The sequence below is a fragment of the Castor canadensis genome, chromosome 1, assembly GCF_047511655.1.
Source record: "Castor canadensis chromosome 1, mCasCan1.hap1v2, whole genome shotgun sequence".
Taxonomy (NCBI): Eukaryota; Metazoa; Chordata; class Mammalia; order Rodentia; family Castoridae; genus Castor; species Castor canadensis.
Window position 1 is genome coordinate 7,762,532 of NC_133386.1, and position 17,515 is coordinate 7,780,046.

At 45.8% G+C, this 17,515-nt stretch overlaps 1 protein-coding gene across 2 annotated transcripts in view; it reads right to left on the reverse strand.

Annotated features, from left to right (window-relative positions):
• Window positions 1–17,515, reverse strand: part of Igf2r (insulin like growth factor 2 receptor) — a 104,055-nt gene that overhangs the window by 76,182 nt on the left and 10,358 nt on the right. Inside the window, exons 2-4 of one of the 2 annotated variants that reach the window (XM_074071077.1) lie at window positions 7,944–8,083; window positions 3,757–3,881; window positions 1,696–1,794 (exon numbers count right to left, since the gene is read on the reverse strand). In XM_074071077.1, coding sequence (XP_073927178.1) covers window positions 1,696–1,794; window positions 3,757–3,881; window positions 7,944–8,083 — 364 coding nt within the window. Of the gene's footprint in view, window positions 1–363; window positions 861–1,695; window positions 1,795–3,756; window positions 3,882–7,943; window positions 8,084–17,515 lie in introns of those variants that run through there. The other variant, XM_074071084.1, reaches the window with a different exon arrangement.

Genomic DNA, 17,515 nt, shown 5'->3' on the forward strand with positions numbered 1-17,515 from the left:
CAGGGTCCTTGAAAGCAAGAACCATTTCAAAACTTAATGAATTCTTTGGGCTGGCAGAGTGATTCATGCATTAAGAGACCCTGCCTAGCAAACATGCGGCCGTAAGTGCAAACCCTAAGGCCGCCAAAAAAAAAAAAAAAAAAAAAGAACTTAATGAATTTTGACTGCTTAGCCTACAACAGACTCAATAAATAAAAACTGACTCAGGCTGGGATGGAGCTCAGAGGTAGAGAGTTGTCTAGCAAGGCCCCGAGTTCTATCCTAGGACCAAAAAGAAAAAGATTTTAAAAAAAAAAAAACCTGAATAAACCCCTAGCTACCAACCAGACCTAAAGAAACGGTAACTGAGAACAAATTACTAACATTTCTCATGTGTCTTCAGATCAGCTTTCTCAGTTTGAGAAAAATACAGGCACATCTTCCCCACTCCTGCCCTAAAGGCACACGAACAGTGATCAGCTTCTGTCAAGGGCCACACAGCAAATGCTTTAGGCTTGGTGGGTTGCATATTTCAGCAGTGATAATCCTGTAATGTAAACAACATTCTTAGCTCTGGGGCTGATCAAGAAAGGGCCGGATGTGGCTTATGGGCTGTTTGTGAGTTCTTGCCTACAGAAAACAAGTTGCTTATTCTGGAAAGGAATTATATCCTAGATGACAGAAGACACAATTGTCACTTTGGACACTCAGGTAAAACAAAACCTAAGAATCAAGCCCCGAGGAGCATCTGTGAAGCTGAGAGAGGTCTGGGGTACAAGGGAGAGCAGAGGGGTACAGTCAACTGGACACCTTAGGAAGACTGCCCTTCCCGCAGCACGTGGACTTTTTGTGTTGAGATGCTTCTCCTACAACTAATGATGTATTATCAACAGCTATAGTTTTCAAACCTCAAGTTTAAATTTTATATCACTCCCCAAGTATCAGCCTTAACCCTTTCCACTTTCAACTTTTTTTTTTCCATTAAACATTTTTCATAGCTTTTTCTGGGAGGCAACATTTTGCCTCTTCCACTTCAGACTGCCTTTTCTTTAACATATGGTCACATTTGAAAGATCAGTGAAAATTTATTATTTGTAACGCAATGTTTCAAAAACAAAAATCTTTTTGCCTATCTTAAACTACATGGTACAAGGCCGCCATTCAAAGTCTGTGAGCACTACCATTCGTTGGTTCCTAGATCTCAACAGTCTCTAGAGCCAATCCATGAAGAAATAGAAAACTAATGGAGAACAGAAAAAGAATTAGATACCTGAACAGAACATGACCTGTGGGGGTCTGGGAGGGATGGGGTGCCTCCACTCTTTCCCTTAGCCAAGGAAAATCAGGGGAGAGCCAATGGTAGAGAACAGGGTTGAGGAAGGGACTTTACCCATCACCAAGGATGACTTGACCAATAGATCCACTGTTCAGCATGGTGACTAAATGAATAACAAGGCATTATGTCTTAAAGTCACCGATTCCATTCCAAGTGTTCTCATCACAAAAAAAAGTTCAATCAGCTTGAATTTGCCATTCCACAATGTATACATATTTCAAAACACCATGTTGTACACGATATAGTTGAGGCAAGTGGAGGGAGGAAGAAAGAGGGAATGATTTGGCTAAGTAATATTATTGAAATAATCAGTATATAAATCTTAACGGTCCCCAGAGTTGACTGCTTTGTAATCATATCATCTTAAATTCTCCTGTTACCTCTTTATTAGCTTTAAAAATGTCCTTCTTGCAGGCTGAAGTAGTCCTCCACTCAAAGTAATGCACACATTCTGTGGCAGTTACAAATTCAGGAGTTCCCTATTTAAAAAAAAAAAAAAAAAGTTAAAGTAAGTCACTGTACTACATATTATAAAGTTTCTTTTTTTAACTGAGAACACAGTGAAGGCCAATGAAAATAAAGAAACAGCAAGGAGAACAGAGGGACACAACGGGTTTACTTAAACAAGCTCAAGAGGCTCCCAACCAAGCAGAAGGTAAAACTGGTCTCTTCCAGGGGTGGGACCCAGTGGGGGTGGGCATAAGGAAAGGGTGAGTGAGGGTGAATATGGTAGATGTATCTGTTATTCACATATGAAAATACAAGAATGAAACCTGCTGAAATTGTTCTAAGAGGGGAGGGGGAAAAAGAGAGAACCATGGAGGGGGTAAAGCTAAGGTATACTGTAAGCACACATGTAACTATCACAATATATTCCCCTGTACAACTATTACGCTAATAAAATTAAGAGCTCCACAAACAGATAAATTCAGAGGGAAAAGGTCTCCAAACTCCTGTTTGAATTTGAGTAAACTAGTCCAGAACTGTTCCACTTCCCCAACTATGCACATACAGCACACAGGAAGTGAACAAGTCTTCCCTCAAACTCCAAACGTTCTCTGGACCAAATGCCAACAAAATCAAAGCCAGAAAGTGTGACCTCAGGCTTCCTGTGAGGAGGCCCCAAGGAGGCCCCAAGGAGGCCCCATGCATCTGCGAGTCTGTACACCCTACAGACCCCACCCTCGAGGCAGCCCTTCCAGTCAGGGCTGGCTCCAGACTGGTGAACACCACATCCGTCCACACAGCAGGGATTAACCTCTGCATTCCCATATGCAAATCCAAGGAATTCTCCTTCACAATTCTGTTTCTTACGTGGTAAACACAGAATTCTTAAGGATATTAGTTAAAATAAAACAGCAGCTGCCTTAATCTGTCACATAAACCTTCGAGTTTCATGCTGCCACAGATTCTTTTCTAGGATTCCAACGTATGCTGATCCAAAATTAACACTGTGAGTTCCACTTTCCAAGTCTCTAAGAGGGACGTTGCAGCCAAGTTCTGAAAGGGCATTGTGAAGTGATTTGGGAGCCACGAGTTCCTCCCATCCTGACTTTTCTCAACATTTAGGTTTGTACTCTCACTCAAAAACAATCAGAGGACTTGTAGAGCAATTTATCCTCCTGTCAGCTAGCAGTTATTCACTGAAGTCCCTTTCCAAAAGCCAGCAAGTCATAACCAACATGGCCAGAGCAGGAACAAATAGCATGCTTCACTCAACATAGGGGAATAGCCAAAGAGCTCGAAACCCATCACCCGCTGGCCAGGCTTCTGAACAGACAACTGGTCTCCAACTTCATGTAAATGAGGAAGGGAAAAAACTGCTTTGAAAAGCTGAACACATGGGGCTGGCAGAGTGGCAGAGTGCTCGCCTAGGAAGTCTGAGACCCAGTATCTAAAATAATTAAGTAAATAAATAAATAAATAAATGCCAGGAGATGAGGTTTGAGAAAGAAGTTATGCCTGCAACATAAATATTACCCAGTATTTTGAGTTTTAAGACACTAATCACTCTCAACTGTGACTCAAACTTCACTTAAAGTTGAAACTGTAAGTTTGGGATTTGTTCGTTTACTGGTTTTTGATGATGGTGGTGATTTGGTAGGGATTTTACTTACTTGAATTTTAATGTGGGCCACTTATTATTCCTGGATCACCTCTATAGCAAAAAGGGACAGACGTTTTTCTTTTTCTTTTTTGGTAAGACGGGGATTTGAACTCAGGGCTTGGCCCTTGCGAAGTAGGTGCTCTACTGCTTGAGCCACAACTCCAGCCCATTTTGCTCTGGTTATTGGTCATGAGGTCTTGTGAACCATTTGCCCAGGCTGACCCAGAACTCAGCCTCCCAAGTAACTAAGATTTCAGGCACAAGTCACGAGTGCCTGGCAGGGCAGGTATTCTCAACAATGGAAACACACTGAAAGGGACCTGTGCAGACTCACCAGAGTTTTCCCACACAGGAAGGTAATGCTGCTCTGGACCCTGTGGTCTCTGCCTGTGTCCTGACAGGCCACTGTCGTATTGAATTCCAGAAGTGATCTGGTTGCACTTTTCAAAAGAGAGTCACCTATTTAGAGAGGAAAGAGGATGAACAGGCCATGAAACATACAAAATCATAAGGTTATTTCCAGGGATAAATAAACCAAAAGAGACACTGCAATTTACCAGAAAAGCTTACATACAAACTTAATGGTCCCTGCCCCAGAATTTCCCATCTCGGGAACAGGACCTCCACACACCCTAGCTGTTCAGGCCTTCAATCCTATCTTTCCCTTGACTGCTACACTCAGCACATCAGAAAGTTCTGCTGCTTGTCCCTCCATCAAACCCATCCACATTCCTCCATGTCTGCTGGCACTGACAACACTGCCCCCTCTCACCTGCTCTCTTGCCACAGCCTATTTGGTCCCCAAGCCTCTGCCACTGCTTGTCCCTGTCCATCACCCTCCCCATCCATCTTGTGCCAACATGGTATTTTGTTTTGTTTTGTTTTGTTAGCAGTACAGGGGCTTGAACTTAGGGCCTCACACCTGCTAGGCAGCTGCTTTACCACTTGAGCCACTCCCCCAGCCCCCAGCGTTTACAGCCGTAAGTCAGAATATATAACTCAGCTGGTGCTTCATTACTTCTCATCAAAATTCCTTAGAAGATCCATAGTAGGGTGACCCTGTTATCTGAGACAATATAATAATTCAGAATTAAAAGTCTACATAAAATCAACATGATGGGCGTTGTACAGGAGAAGATACATGGACAAAGTAGGAGAGAGATAACAGACTACAAGAAAGAGCACAGAGACAACCTGGACTAAGATAAAACAAATGCAAGAGACCAGTGGGGAAGGAGACATATTCAATAGTGGAACACGGAAGAGAAAATCAGATTCCTACCTACCCCTATACACAAAGCTCAACTCTAAATGAATTAAAGATGTAAACACCAAAAACAAAACTTTAAAACTTCCCAAAAACCTGTTATCCCGTGTTTTAAGACACTAATCACTCTCAACTATGATTTAAATTTCACTTTGTTATGTTTTCAGACAGTCTTACTACGTACCCTGGCTGCCCTTGAAACTCAGTACATAGCTCAGGCTGTTCTTGTACTCAAGATCCTCCTGCCTCAACTCCAGAGTGCAGCGTTTACGGGCCTGTACCATGCCCGCGTGAAGAATATCTTTTAATACTTGTTGTTGCTATTGTTTTTCAGGACTGGGTATGACCTCGGCCTCACACTTGCAAGGCAAGCGCTCTTCCACCTGCCTCAGCCCTTTCGCATTTTAGTTATTTTCCAGGTAGGATTTTGCATTTTTCCCTCGCAGTGCCAATCTGCACCAAAATAGGGTCTCTGATAACTTTTTTTGCCCGTGCTGGCCTCAAACTGTCATTCTCCCATGTAGGTGTGATTACAGTGATGCACCACCATACCAAGAAATACATTTATATCCTAACATAGTAAAAATTATTAAGACTCAAAAACATCAACTACCAATAGAAAAGACTGATAAACTTGACTTACTCAAAAGTTTGTATTTGAAAAAAAAAACTGCTTAAAAGAGAAATAAATTATAAACCAGGAGCTACACAGAACTGGCAAAGAACTTCCATCAAGTTTACAAACACAGAATCACATCCAAAAAATAACAAATTTTATAATTCCAGGCATGAACAATGAATTACCTAGGACTAAGAGCACACACAGCATGCCAAAGAGGACAGAAAAGGAAACCCCACACTGAAATGCATGATGGTGAGTTTTGACATCAAAGGCAAAGAGAAAATTCTAAAGCGTCTAGAGAGACAATTACCAATAGGTAACCCAGCATAAAATGAACAAGGTATGTTCAAACAAGAAAAACCGTATGTTCACATGTGAAAAGATGTTTAACACCAGTGACCAAGGAACTACAAATCAAGACCACAACTACATCCCATGTACAGCCTTCCAGTTGGCAAAAATTAAACTCCCAGGATTGGAAGAGCCAAGGTCTGGACAAAGGATAAATTAGCACAACCAGTGCTTAAATCAGCATGGTATTCTATCCTAAAATTGGACATTCTTGTACCCTATGACTTAGCTAGTCCATTCTCCATTATACATACACACACACATACACATACGCACACATACATACATACATACATATGCATACACACACACATGAAATGTCAGCGTATCCAGCTCTTCACAACAGCAAGAACCTGGAAACAACCCAAAGGCCCATGAACAGTGGAGTGGATAAAGTAACTTGGGAGATCCACACGATAAAATATTGCAGCAGTCAGAAGAAATAAACACTGTGAATGACAACAAGGGGGCTGTTTTTTTGACAATATATGGTTACTGTTATCCTTTAAGTCCCAAAAAGTTACAAGAGGAATACTTTACTCAGGACCTCACTCTTGCTAGGCAGGCAGGCAGTCTTCCGGTTTGAGCCATTCCATCAGCCTTTTTTATGAAGGGCTTCTTTTGAGATAGGGTTTCACAAACTATTTTCCCCGGGCTGCCTTTGCACTACGATCCTCCTGATCTCTGTCTTCTGAGTAGTTGGGATTGCAGGCGTGAGCCACTAGCACCCAGCACAAAACAAGGAACTCTTTTAGAAAGAAAACGGTTCGTCTCCTGAAGCCATGAATGGTGCTGCATCCCTATAATCCCAGATGTTTGAACAGCTGAGAAAGAAGGATTCCGTGTCAAAAACAAAATGCAAACAAACGGGTCGGGAAGCGAGGCCGCCGCGGAGGAGCCTTGGCTCTGGGCTCGGTCTTCCGGCCCCAGGAAATCAGCGGAGCAAACGGGAACCGGCGGCCCTGCGATGCCCGCGGCACGGAAATGCCCGAAGCTCGGCGATGCCCACAGCCCTGCGATGCCCGCGGCACAGAAATGCCCGAAGCTCGGCGATGCCCACAGCCCTGCGATGCCCGCGGCATAGAAATGCCCGAAGCTCGGCGATGCCCACGGCCCTGCGATGCCCGCGGCACGGAAATGCCCGAAGCTCAGCGATGCCCGCGGCACGGAAATGCCCGAAGCTCAGCGATGCCCGCGGCCCTGCGATGCCCGCGGCATAGAAATGCCCGAAGCTCGGCGATGCCCACGGCACGGAAATGCCCGAAGCTCGGCGACGCCCACGCTCCGGCCATGCCCGCGGCTCACGGCGATGCCCACGGCCCGGCGACGCCTGCGCTCCGGCCATGCCGGTGGCCCACCACTCAGTCCTGTCCAGAGCGGCAGCGCATGCGCAAAGCCTGCCAGAGCGCGTTCTCCGCCTGGAACACCCGACCAAAGCATGCAGGCGGACTCCAGACACCTCCCGGCCTCCCCTCCGCTGTGGCAGGTCCGAGGCGGGGCGAGGGTACGTGGGGCTGGACATAGGAGGCCGGGGGGCCTGGAGGCGGCACCTCCACGCCCGGATCCATGGCTGCGGGAGCAGCGCCCTCTGGAGGCGGCAGAGCAGCGGGAGGCCGCGCGCGCGCTGGGAGAAGGGCGCCGCCTGGCGGAATTTTGGGGGCCCTCACAGGTCTCCCGTCCCTCAAGAGGGTCACTCCTCCCACCCCGAGCCAGGCGTCTTGAAAAGTGCAGCACAAGAAGGGTCCCGGCTCAGCATCAGCTGCTCCGCCATAAACACGTATATCCATCTTTTCTACGTCAATGACCCACTGGGAGGTTCAATGTTTGACTGTGAGCTTCTCCGGGAAAACAAGTGCAGATGAGGCCATTCGAAAGTAAAGGCAGTTTAAGAAAACGTGGGTGTCCTCGCACGTAGCTCACGCCTATAATCCTAGCTACTCAGGAGGCACAGAGCAGGAGGATCACAGTTCGAAACCAGCCTGGGCAAATAGTTTATGAGACCCTGTCTCAAAAAAATCCTTTACAAAAAAAAAGAAAAAGGCTGGTAAAGTAGTTCAAGGTGTAGGCCCTGAGTTTAAGCCCCTCTACCAAAAACTACAATTACTGTCTACATGCTATCCAATTGACACTGGACAAATTGTTATTGCTTTTAACTATTACAAAACATGTTACAAACATGTACAACTGTATACATACTAAATCCATTTAACTATACACATAAGGCCATTTTGCAAACCTGGGATCATAATGCCCATCCAGGAACCCAAGTCATTTTACTTACCCACTGATTTATACTTGTCTGTCTTCAAGTCGTACACACAAACAGCGCTTGATGGCCCACACTCGACAATATTCACATTTCCACAGATGTTGATTTTATAAACTCTGTTATTTTTGGTATCAACAGCTTCCCATGTATAACTAGAAAGGAAGAAAACATGTCATTGTCATTGATTTGCCAATAATTAAACTGCTCTCTAGTTTTACATCCAAGCCATATTTGCTTCAACTTCTACAAACTAGAAGACACATTTTCAGTAGCCAAAATACTCTGAAGCCACCTCAGGACCTAACAATGACCAAAACACTAAAATCCTATCATTGATTTAAGAATATTAGCTCAGATCAGTGCTCAAAAATCACACCCTGGTAAGATGCACCCTTTCCCCAAAATGCTGAAAACCCAAGGAATTGTTTTTACCTCTTAAGATTTTATTCTCTATTTTACTTAAAAGAAAAAAAAAAAAAACACAACAACTAGTTAAGGAATGGAACAGTCAGTCCTGCTTCTGGTCTTACCTGTTACAACTACAGTTCAGACCTAAACTGACATGATAGCTGTGTGAAGAGTCAAATGACTCAAAATCAGACAGGCTCTGCTTACCATCTGCTCAAGCCTCCACAAGGCAGATGCCAAGTAACTGCTAATCAATCAACTATCCCACGTGGTTTGCTGGTTCTGCCCAGGCAATTATTCTCAGCCCTCTACTCTTCCCTGGGAGAGTGTTTTGTCCATTTTGTACTATGGGACCATTCCCTCAGCAAGGTTAGAAAGAGAAAGGGAAGAGACGTTAAAAAGACACCTGATTAATTTTAATTTAATAGTACTGATGAAGGGAGAGGAGAGAAGGTAAGTCAAAACTGCTGAGGTGAGCCAGGCACTTGTCACTCACACCTGTAATCCTACCTCTCAGAGAGCAGGAGGACTGCAGTTCGAAGCCAACCCAGGCAAATAGCTCGTAAGACTCTATCTCGAAAAAAAATTACAAAAAAAGGGCTAGGAGTGGCTCAAGGTGTAGGCCCTGAGTTCAAACCCCACTAGCACAAAAAGGAAAAAATTGCTTAGGTGAGACCTACCCAGAGGCATTGGTGAGAGGGCCTGGAGTGAGACTGCTCACCACCAGCAACTTACCACCTTCAGTGGGACCCAGTCAATGGCAGGTAGCCTGCCATTTTCCACGTGGGGTGCATCTGGGCAAAGACTTAACCCAGAACATCCAGGCAGCCCCACTTAGCCATGCAGCAGCCACAACAACCGTTTTGACATTACTGGCTGGCAAGGTGCCCTGTCCTCTGAACCTAGGTCTGGGCACCAATCAGAAACCTGCCCAGAAGCCAAGAGTGCACACATAAGCACTCAAGTGGCAGATTGTCCCGTGGAAGGTGTGGCCACTAAACTGCTACAAACCAGAAAAACAGGTTAGTTGTTAAGTACCTGCCCATAGGGTTATGTCAGACTTTAAAGCAGTAACTACGCAACTCAGCTCCTTCATCAGTAACAGGTTAGTTATCTTAGGGAGACAGGAGGATTAAATGTGAAATACCAACCCAAGAAGTACCCAGCACAGACATTCATCAGGAAAGACTGTTTCCTCTTTCATTAACCTTTATTTGCTTGTTTCATGAGTTGTTTTGATTTGTTTTTTTTTTTACACAGTTCTGCTGACTGCCAACTCTCATCTCCCCCATCCCCACCCCCACCCCAGTCTCCCAGTACTGAGATTGCAGGTGTGCACCACCACACCCAGCTGCAGCATTTCTTAAGTACTTACTGGTGTAGATGGAGACAAGGAGAGTACAGCAATGAACCAAACAGACAAAAAGCTCCCCACCTCTTGGAAAAGTATATCCCAGTGGAAAGGACAGAAAGTAAGTAAACAGCTGCACGGGACAATTTCACCTGCTATTGCACACTGATGAAAACAAGCTAGCAGAGCATGGTAGGGAAGGCCAGCACAAGTAGCTTAGACTTCGAAGTCCTCCAGCTGGCATTTGCCCTGAGACATGGTTGACAAATAGGAGCAGCCCTGGGGGAAATACCACAGGAAGAATATTCCCAGTGAACAAACCATTAGCTACTATGAGGTCCTGAGGACGGTGAGTGGCACTCATAGGAAAGGAAGTTGGATGAGGTCGGAGCCAGGTGGGCTGTCCTGCAGATTACAGGGAGAAAAGAAAGGGCTCTCAACACATGACTCTTCTCTTGTAAATTTAAGTCACTGTTTCTACTTAGGGCATTAGTGAAACTCTTCTATTAGTAGTTATGGTTAATTACAGAAAATTGTTAATCTCTTATTCAGGAGCCATGACTAAGAGTTTTTCCAGGCTACTGCACAGCACATTTAAAACCTCATCTGGCATCAAAGTACTTCAGGTCCTAAGCATATGACAGAAGTAGGTAAAGGTATCATTTAAAATGAGGCAACAGACAGGAGTCAACGCTCAGGAAATCCACAGTGCCTAAAATGCTATGCTTTTCTGGATTCAGAGTCCAGAGTGCTAACCATTACACCATAGAACCAGATTGCTATGCTTTTCTGATAAGCCAGAAACCCAAGGCTGTTTTTGCAGTGATATTTAAGTAAGGTAAAGTGTTGGCACTGGATTTTGAACTCAGGACCTCATGCCTGCTAGGCAGACATTTACCACTTGAGCCACTCAGCCAGCCCTCATTTGTGTGTGTGTGTTGGATATTTTCGAGATGGGGTCTCTTGAAATATTTGCCCAAGCTGGCTTCAGACCACAATCCTCCTGATCTCTGCCTCCTGAGTAGCCAGGATTACAGGCATGAACCATCAGCACCCAACTGCAAACAGTTCTTTAAAACTACTTTATAAAAGTTTTAGGCTGAGCGCTGGTGACTCACATCTGTAATCCTAGTGACTCAGGAAGTAGAGATCAGGAGGATCGAGGTTCAAAGCAGCCTGGGCAAATAGCTCAAGCGACCCTACCCTGAAAAAAAACCCTTCATTAAAAAAAAAAAAGGGCTCGTGGAGTGGCTCCAGGTATACGACCTGAATTCAAACTCCAGTCCCGCAAAAAAAAAAAGAAAATTAAAGTAATATAAATGTCTGATAGCACAAACACATTTGAGCTGGATGACTGTAGATTTCTTACCAGATTGAAGGCCAAGCTACCAGAATGGCCTAGTCTAAAATCATTCTTAAAATTAAATTGATACTAACATTTAAAAGCACTATAATCATAGTACAGAACCAGAGAATAAAGGCATTACATATAAAATAAAATATAATGGTTATTTTTGAGGAAGCATAAATTTTGGTCTTAAAGTTTATTATAAACTCTGCTACCTGAAGTGAATATGTACAGGCAAAATTACGAAAGTCCACCCCACAAGTGTGGCTGGAATACCAGGCCACTGAGCAGAGTACCCAGAAATGTCTGTATTCTACACTGAGTTATTTGAGGTTCCCAAGTAAAGACTTAGGGAAAAACAGACAGGAGTAAAAAGTCAACATATCAGACCAAAGAGAAACAAAAAACAAAGCTCTGAAGAAAACACCCACAAGCTCACACACAAAAAAAAAATCTTAAATTCTTTTGAATTTGCTATAACCAGCAACTTCCACAGCAGGAGCAGGAACAGGAGTGTCCTTGAACCTCTTTAACACTGCTTTGTTTCTGGTCATTTTGCTGAAAGCCACTGGCTTCCCATGGAATTCCATCTCCTCTTAGGAGAGCTATGGAAGGCCAGGAGGTGGGGCAGGGACCCCTGTGAGGGCCCAGGAAGCAGCTGGTCAGCTGGCGACAGGCTGGACTCCCTGCCCAGTGTCCCAGCCTTGCCAGCTTCACTTACTACCCTGAAGGAGGTGTCTAACCCCAGCGAGAGTCACTTCTAGAATACTAAACTACCTTCAAGAACCTTGCTTTTGAAAATCAGCAAATCCTCACTTCCCATGTACACGTGGCCGGTTGACACTCCCTCTCCCCTCAGAAGCTCTGAATCCACATCAAAGCAAGCCAGGCAATGCCAGGCACCACACGCCACTGGCTCCCCTAGGAGCCACGCACAGCCCTGCAGGATCCAAGCTTGGGTGCCAGCCCCATGAGGCTGTATGCTGCACACACCACCACACACGCTGCATTTGTCTTTTGACGTGTCTGTGCCCCAGACCACATGGTACTCTGGGGTGCTCAACCCCCAGAACTACAATAGGTATTTATTTCTTACGAATATAAAGGAAAAATGGAGGATTCTGGGATAGAGGTGGAGAGAGCAGAGTAGAGATCTGTCCTAAACGAGTCCTTCTGGCTCAGTCACTGTGACCTACTCCTACCTAAGGCTCTGGAGCCATCCTGGAGGTCACCTGACCTTCAGTCCCAACAGAACCACTATTCACAGATGGCTTGAGAAGGAAACCAGACCACTATTCTTCCCAGCACAAGCCACCAGCACTAATCCCTGGAAAACACCTGTCTGCACCTGGCACCAACTCCAACTCTCCCAAACTCCTCAGCTTCAGAGACAAAGGCCCCAAGGCTCTGAAAGATTACAACCTTGCCCACCATCACACAGTTATGCAGTGACAAGGCCAGGAGCAAATCCAGGTCTGTCTGAGCCCCAAGGGCAAGCACTGGCCCACTAAGGTAAACAGCCTCATTTATTCTCAACTGTTAACTTTTTAAAAAATATTTCAGAACAGGTTCCAATACAACACTGAAACTGGCAAAACACTGTACAAAACTTTAGCACTTAAACCTTGTCACAATGAATGCCACTGAGATGACAAATATGGCATGAGGATTTCCAAGTTCCATATTACATTGTACGGCCAACCATCTACAAGTACAATTTGTTTCAATACAACACTAATTACACAGGAAAACTACAGTCCCTTCACAGGAACAGATATGAAAGTAGATGTTCATTGTAGGTCACATGGATCGCTGACATGGAAGCTGTCACATGGAAGGCAGATTCTCAGAGTGGCAGACCCATCTGAGGACAGCCTCTAGAGAAGCCCTGAACAGACTGAGGCCATGCCACATCACCTAGTGCTGGTCAGCAGCTGATCAGCAGGTCACGTGCTTCCCCCATCCAGTTCTTTCTCTCTTGGCCTCGTTTGAGTTACCAAACTCCACACCAACCTTTGCAACCTCAGTTCCCACACCCAAAGGAGTTCCACAGAACAACAGCCAGTGCCCAGTCTCCTTCCTGCTGGCCTCCCACTCACTATTCAGATTGAAGCTGGTGGTAGACTCCACCAAGAAAGAACCCATTTACACGGCTCTGGTCTCAGATACTCTCCCTCTGGGCCTGTGGAGTGTCTCAAGTGGTAAAGTTCCTTCCTCGAAAACATGAGGCCCTAAATTCAAACCCCCATCACAGCCAAAAATACATAAAATACTTTGTATGATTTCTCAGACACACAGCCTCCTCTCAATGGACCACTTAGCTTGGCAGTTTCACCCCTGTTAACTCAGGACCATCAGATCTATCAGGCCCAGAAGGAAATGGGGGAGGGACAGCAGTCACAAGCTACCTCTGATTTTAAAGTGATTTTGTGCCTGATCCACCCACTCCACATGGACAATGAGTTCAAGTGTAAAGCTAAGCACGCGGTCGGATCCTTTCCTTCCTAGCAAGTGGAACAGTGTTCAGCTCCTGACAGCGATCTCACTGTTCCTGAGTAGTCCTGGATGCGGTGGCTCAGAGACTCCAGTTTAACCTCACTGGTTTGAATTTCAAAATATCCTAAAAGGTTCTGGCAGATTACCAACCTACAGCCCGTCAGGCAATGCAGGGACAGGAAGGTGTTCCTACTTTTCCAGAATGGCTCCAGCAAATGCACCCATAAAACCCATCCTTTGCAGAAGCCTAAGGCAGCAACGAATAGAGCCAGCAATAAAATCCACCCAGCCAGCACAGAGCCATGAGCTCTGAAAATGCAATGGAGACTGAGCAGCGAACACCAAGGGAGTGCCTGAAAGGAAAATCCAAAAAAAAGCAGCCACACGGAGGGTATGTTTTAAACAACTTGAAACTGGTACTGGGGTGCAACACCTCCCAGGTTTTGTGCATGTCATCACTGAATGCCTGCAAAACTTCAATGCCTTGCAAGTCATAATTGAAGTTCTTTCATTTTTAAAACAGCTAACATCAAAATATATAAAATTCTACGAGACCAGGCACTGTTATGAGTCCGGGCTTTGTTGTACACACCTCTAATTCCAGCACTCAGGAGGCTGAGGCAGAAGGATCTTGATTGAGTTCAATGTCAGCCTGGGCTGCATAGAAAGACCCCATTTCAAAAAAACAAATGACAGCATCAACAACAGTAATAAAAGAAAATTAAACAGAATCCCACATTCGAGATGTATGTTATGCCCAATCCCTCACAGGAGTGGGGGGCCTTAGAACACTGAGTTCTGGCCCTCTGACACTAACCCTTAGTATTATGGTGATGGTCATATAGCTAATAAACACTTTATTACTGGCCTACAATTAATTATCAGCATATAAAGTGGGTACTATGGAATCAGTCATGAAATTAACAAGCATGTATGAATCTACAATTTAGTTTCCTTTAAAAAGAAAAAAAGCATCCCAGTTAGTAACACACAAGCTCGATCCCTATGGTCACTAGCCAGGGGACTGTTTTTCTGAATCCAGAGTAAGCAACAACTTTAACACTTTGGAGACAAAGGGAATTCAAAGTCTTCCCAACCTGAGCTTCAGGCTTACGGCAAGCATCAAGCCCTCCAACAGGATGCTCGAGACCTCACCTGCTCACTACTGCCCTTACCACCATCAGTTTCTCGCCTTCTACATCCAGCCCACTTAACCTCAAAAATCTGGACCAGCCTCCTAGTCTGAGAAAGGGGGAGGAGAAGGGGAAGAGGAGAGCAGAGTCCCAGGTGGGCAAGCAGCGGGGTGGCTAGGGCAGAACACACACTGCTATGGATAGCTTCCTGCTGCTGACACTCAAAGTAAACATGGTATAGCAGGATGACTCCATACCCTGATCTGAGGCTGGGGAACACATGACTTTGACACAGCAGGGCCCAGGCTTATACAGGAAGTACTTCACTTCCTATTCTAACAAACCCACAAAGCTGTGGATAAAAGATACGAGGCCTACTTAAAAAAAAAAAAAAAAATGAAGAAGAAAGAAAAGAAAGCTGGCAAGGCAATGCCAGGCATTAGTCTTGGGTTTTTCCAGGTAGTCACGCAGGGACTAGAAGCAGAAACCAGCTAGATAGAGAAGAATATGACATGTAAGTGATCATGGGGACTCGGGTGGGGAAAGCCAACCAGGCCCAGTACTGTCTTTAAGCCAGCATCATGAGTGAGCATTCCACAGGCAATGTAGAACTGAGAGAGGGATAAGCATCCCTCTGAAAGGTACCCTGGTCGCAGTGGAAAGAGCCACACAGACTCAGGCCTGAATCCTGCTCCTCCAGTGGTATACAGGCTGAGGGAGCCCCAACTTCCTTGCCTACAAATCAAGCTAATCCACAAGGTCATTATAAGAGGAATACCCAGGCCAGGAGAGCTATCAGCTAAGGCTTTCATCTGGATCAACAGAAGGAGTCAGACTGCTTAAAACTTCACTTTACAAAAATAGGTAAGTTGGCTTGGAGCCTCCAGATGACCATCACAGGACACTGGCAAAGAGCTGGGAGGGGCGGGCAGGGCAGCCACTTGTCCTGGGCCACGTACACCAGGGAGCTGAGCCTCGAGTCGGAAGTCCAAGAGGGCCAAGGCAGTCAGCCTTTTCATCACTGTGAGAAAACCAGTTTGAAAAAGAGAGATTTATTTGGCTCATGGTTTTAGACGTTTCAGTTCATGGCCAGTTTGCTCCACTCTATGGGCAGCAAGAATGTGTGGTGGAGGAAGCTACTCACCTCATGGTAGCCAGGAAGGAAAAGAAGGGGTGGAAGGCCTGGGACACGACATAACCTGCAAGGGCATGCCCCCAGTGACCTACGTCCTCCAACCAGGCCCCAGGTCAGAAGGTTTGCATTAGCTCTCAATAAGCCATGAAATTATAAATCCAGCAGGGGATTGATCCACTGGTTAGGTCAGAGCCCTCAGAATCCCACCACCTCTCAGTGATGGCATCCACCCACTGGGGACCAAGCCTTTAGCACGTGAGCCTTTGGAGGGACATTTCACATCCAAATGAGGTGGGAGGAAGAGCATGAATATGAACCACTGCATGGTGGCCCCTCTGCTCAGGCCAGGCCAGCAACCGGGCCTCCAGAACCTGCGCTATCTCACCACTAGCTGCTGCCACCTGAGAGAGCCTGCATGAACCCTCCAGGCAGGGTAGTGGGGCAGGGTGGACACAGAACAGGGACAGGACACTCTTTCTAAAGAAATTTCATGCCACAAGCTGACAAACACTTCTAAAATAACAGAGTAACAAACCATCACCATGCTGCCCATACTGCCCTGGCTGCAAGTTTACTCAGCTCGGCTCCACTGTGCAAGCCTGCAGGCCAGCATCTCAACCCTGAACCCTGCCCCATTAGGATTTCAAGAACACCTGAGTAGCCATGGGGTGTTCTTATGCTTTGCTCCTCATGGCATAAAGAAGAATGAAATAAAATCTCACTCATTCTTTCTCCACTACAGATATTTAAAGTCAACTAACTGTCTAGCCAGGTGTGGATGGCTCACACCTGTAATCCTAGCTACTCAGGAGGCAGAGATCAGGAGAACTGCGGTTAGGATACCAGCCCAAGAACACAGTTCTGGAGATGTATCCTGAAAAAAATTCTTCATAAAAAAGGGCTGGTGAAACGATTCAAGGTGTAGGCACTGAGTGCAAACCCCAGCCCCACCCAAACGAAAAAAAAAGACAACTTATTTTTCGTTTTTTGGGTTGTTTTTGTGGGACTGGGGTTTGAACTTGGGGCTTAGTGCTTACAAAGCAGGCACTCTACCCCTTGAGCCACAGCTCCAGTCCATTTTGCTCTAGTTATTTTGGAGATGGGGGTCTCACAAACTATTTGTCTGGGCTGGCCTCTAACTGTAATCCTTTAGATCTCAGCCTCCCAGGTAGCTAGGATCCCAGGCGTGAGCCATCATCGCCCAGCTGGCAACTGCCTTTAAAGTGAGACAGCACAGCACAGAATTCCAAACTTACTGCTCAGTCCCCTACTCTGCCCTGTCAGAAAGGTCCCACACCCTCCAGGACCCAATGTCCTTCCTTCGGGGCTCTGATCACAGGGGCATTCAAAAATCTGGGCCGTCAGCTCATAACGCCACCAGCTGTGCTACAGCTTCTCAAAAGCCAACTAGGTGGACATGGACAAAAGTCCCTGCTGTGAAGATGCTGGAGTCAAATGTCAGACCGGCACACAGGCTCAGCAAAAACTAACTCCAGGCTAGGGAAAAGGAAATGCAGATGTTCCTTTTTGAGACTCCATCTCAACAAGTAGCTGAGCATGGTGGTGCACTCTCAGCTACATGGGCAGCATAAACAGGAGGTCACGGTCCAGGCCGGCCCAGGGAATAAACACCAAAAATAACTACAGCAGAAAGGGCTGGGGAGTGGCTCAAGTGGTAGAGCATTTGCCTAGCAAGCACAAAGCCCTGAGTTC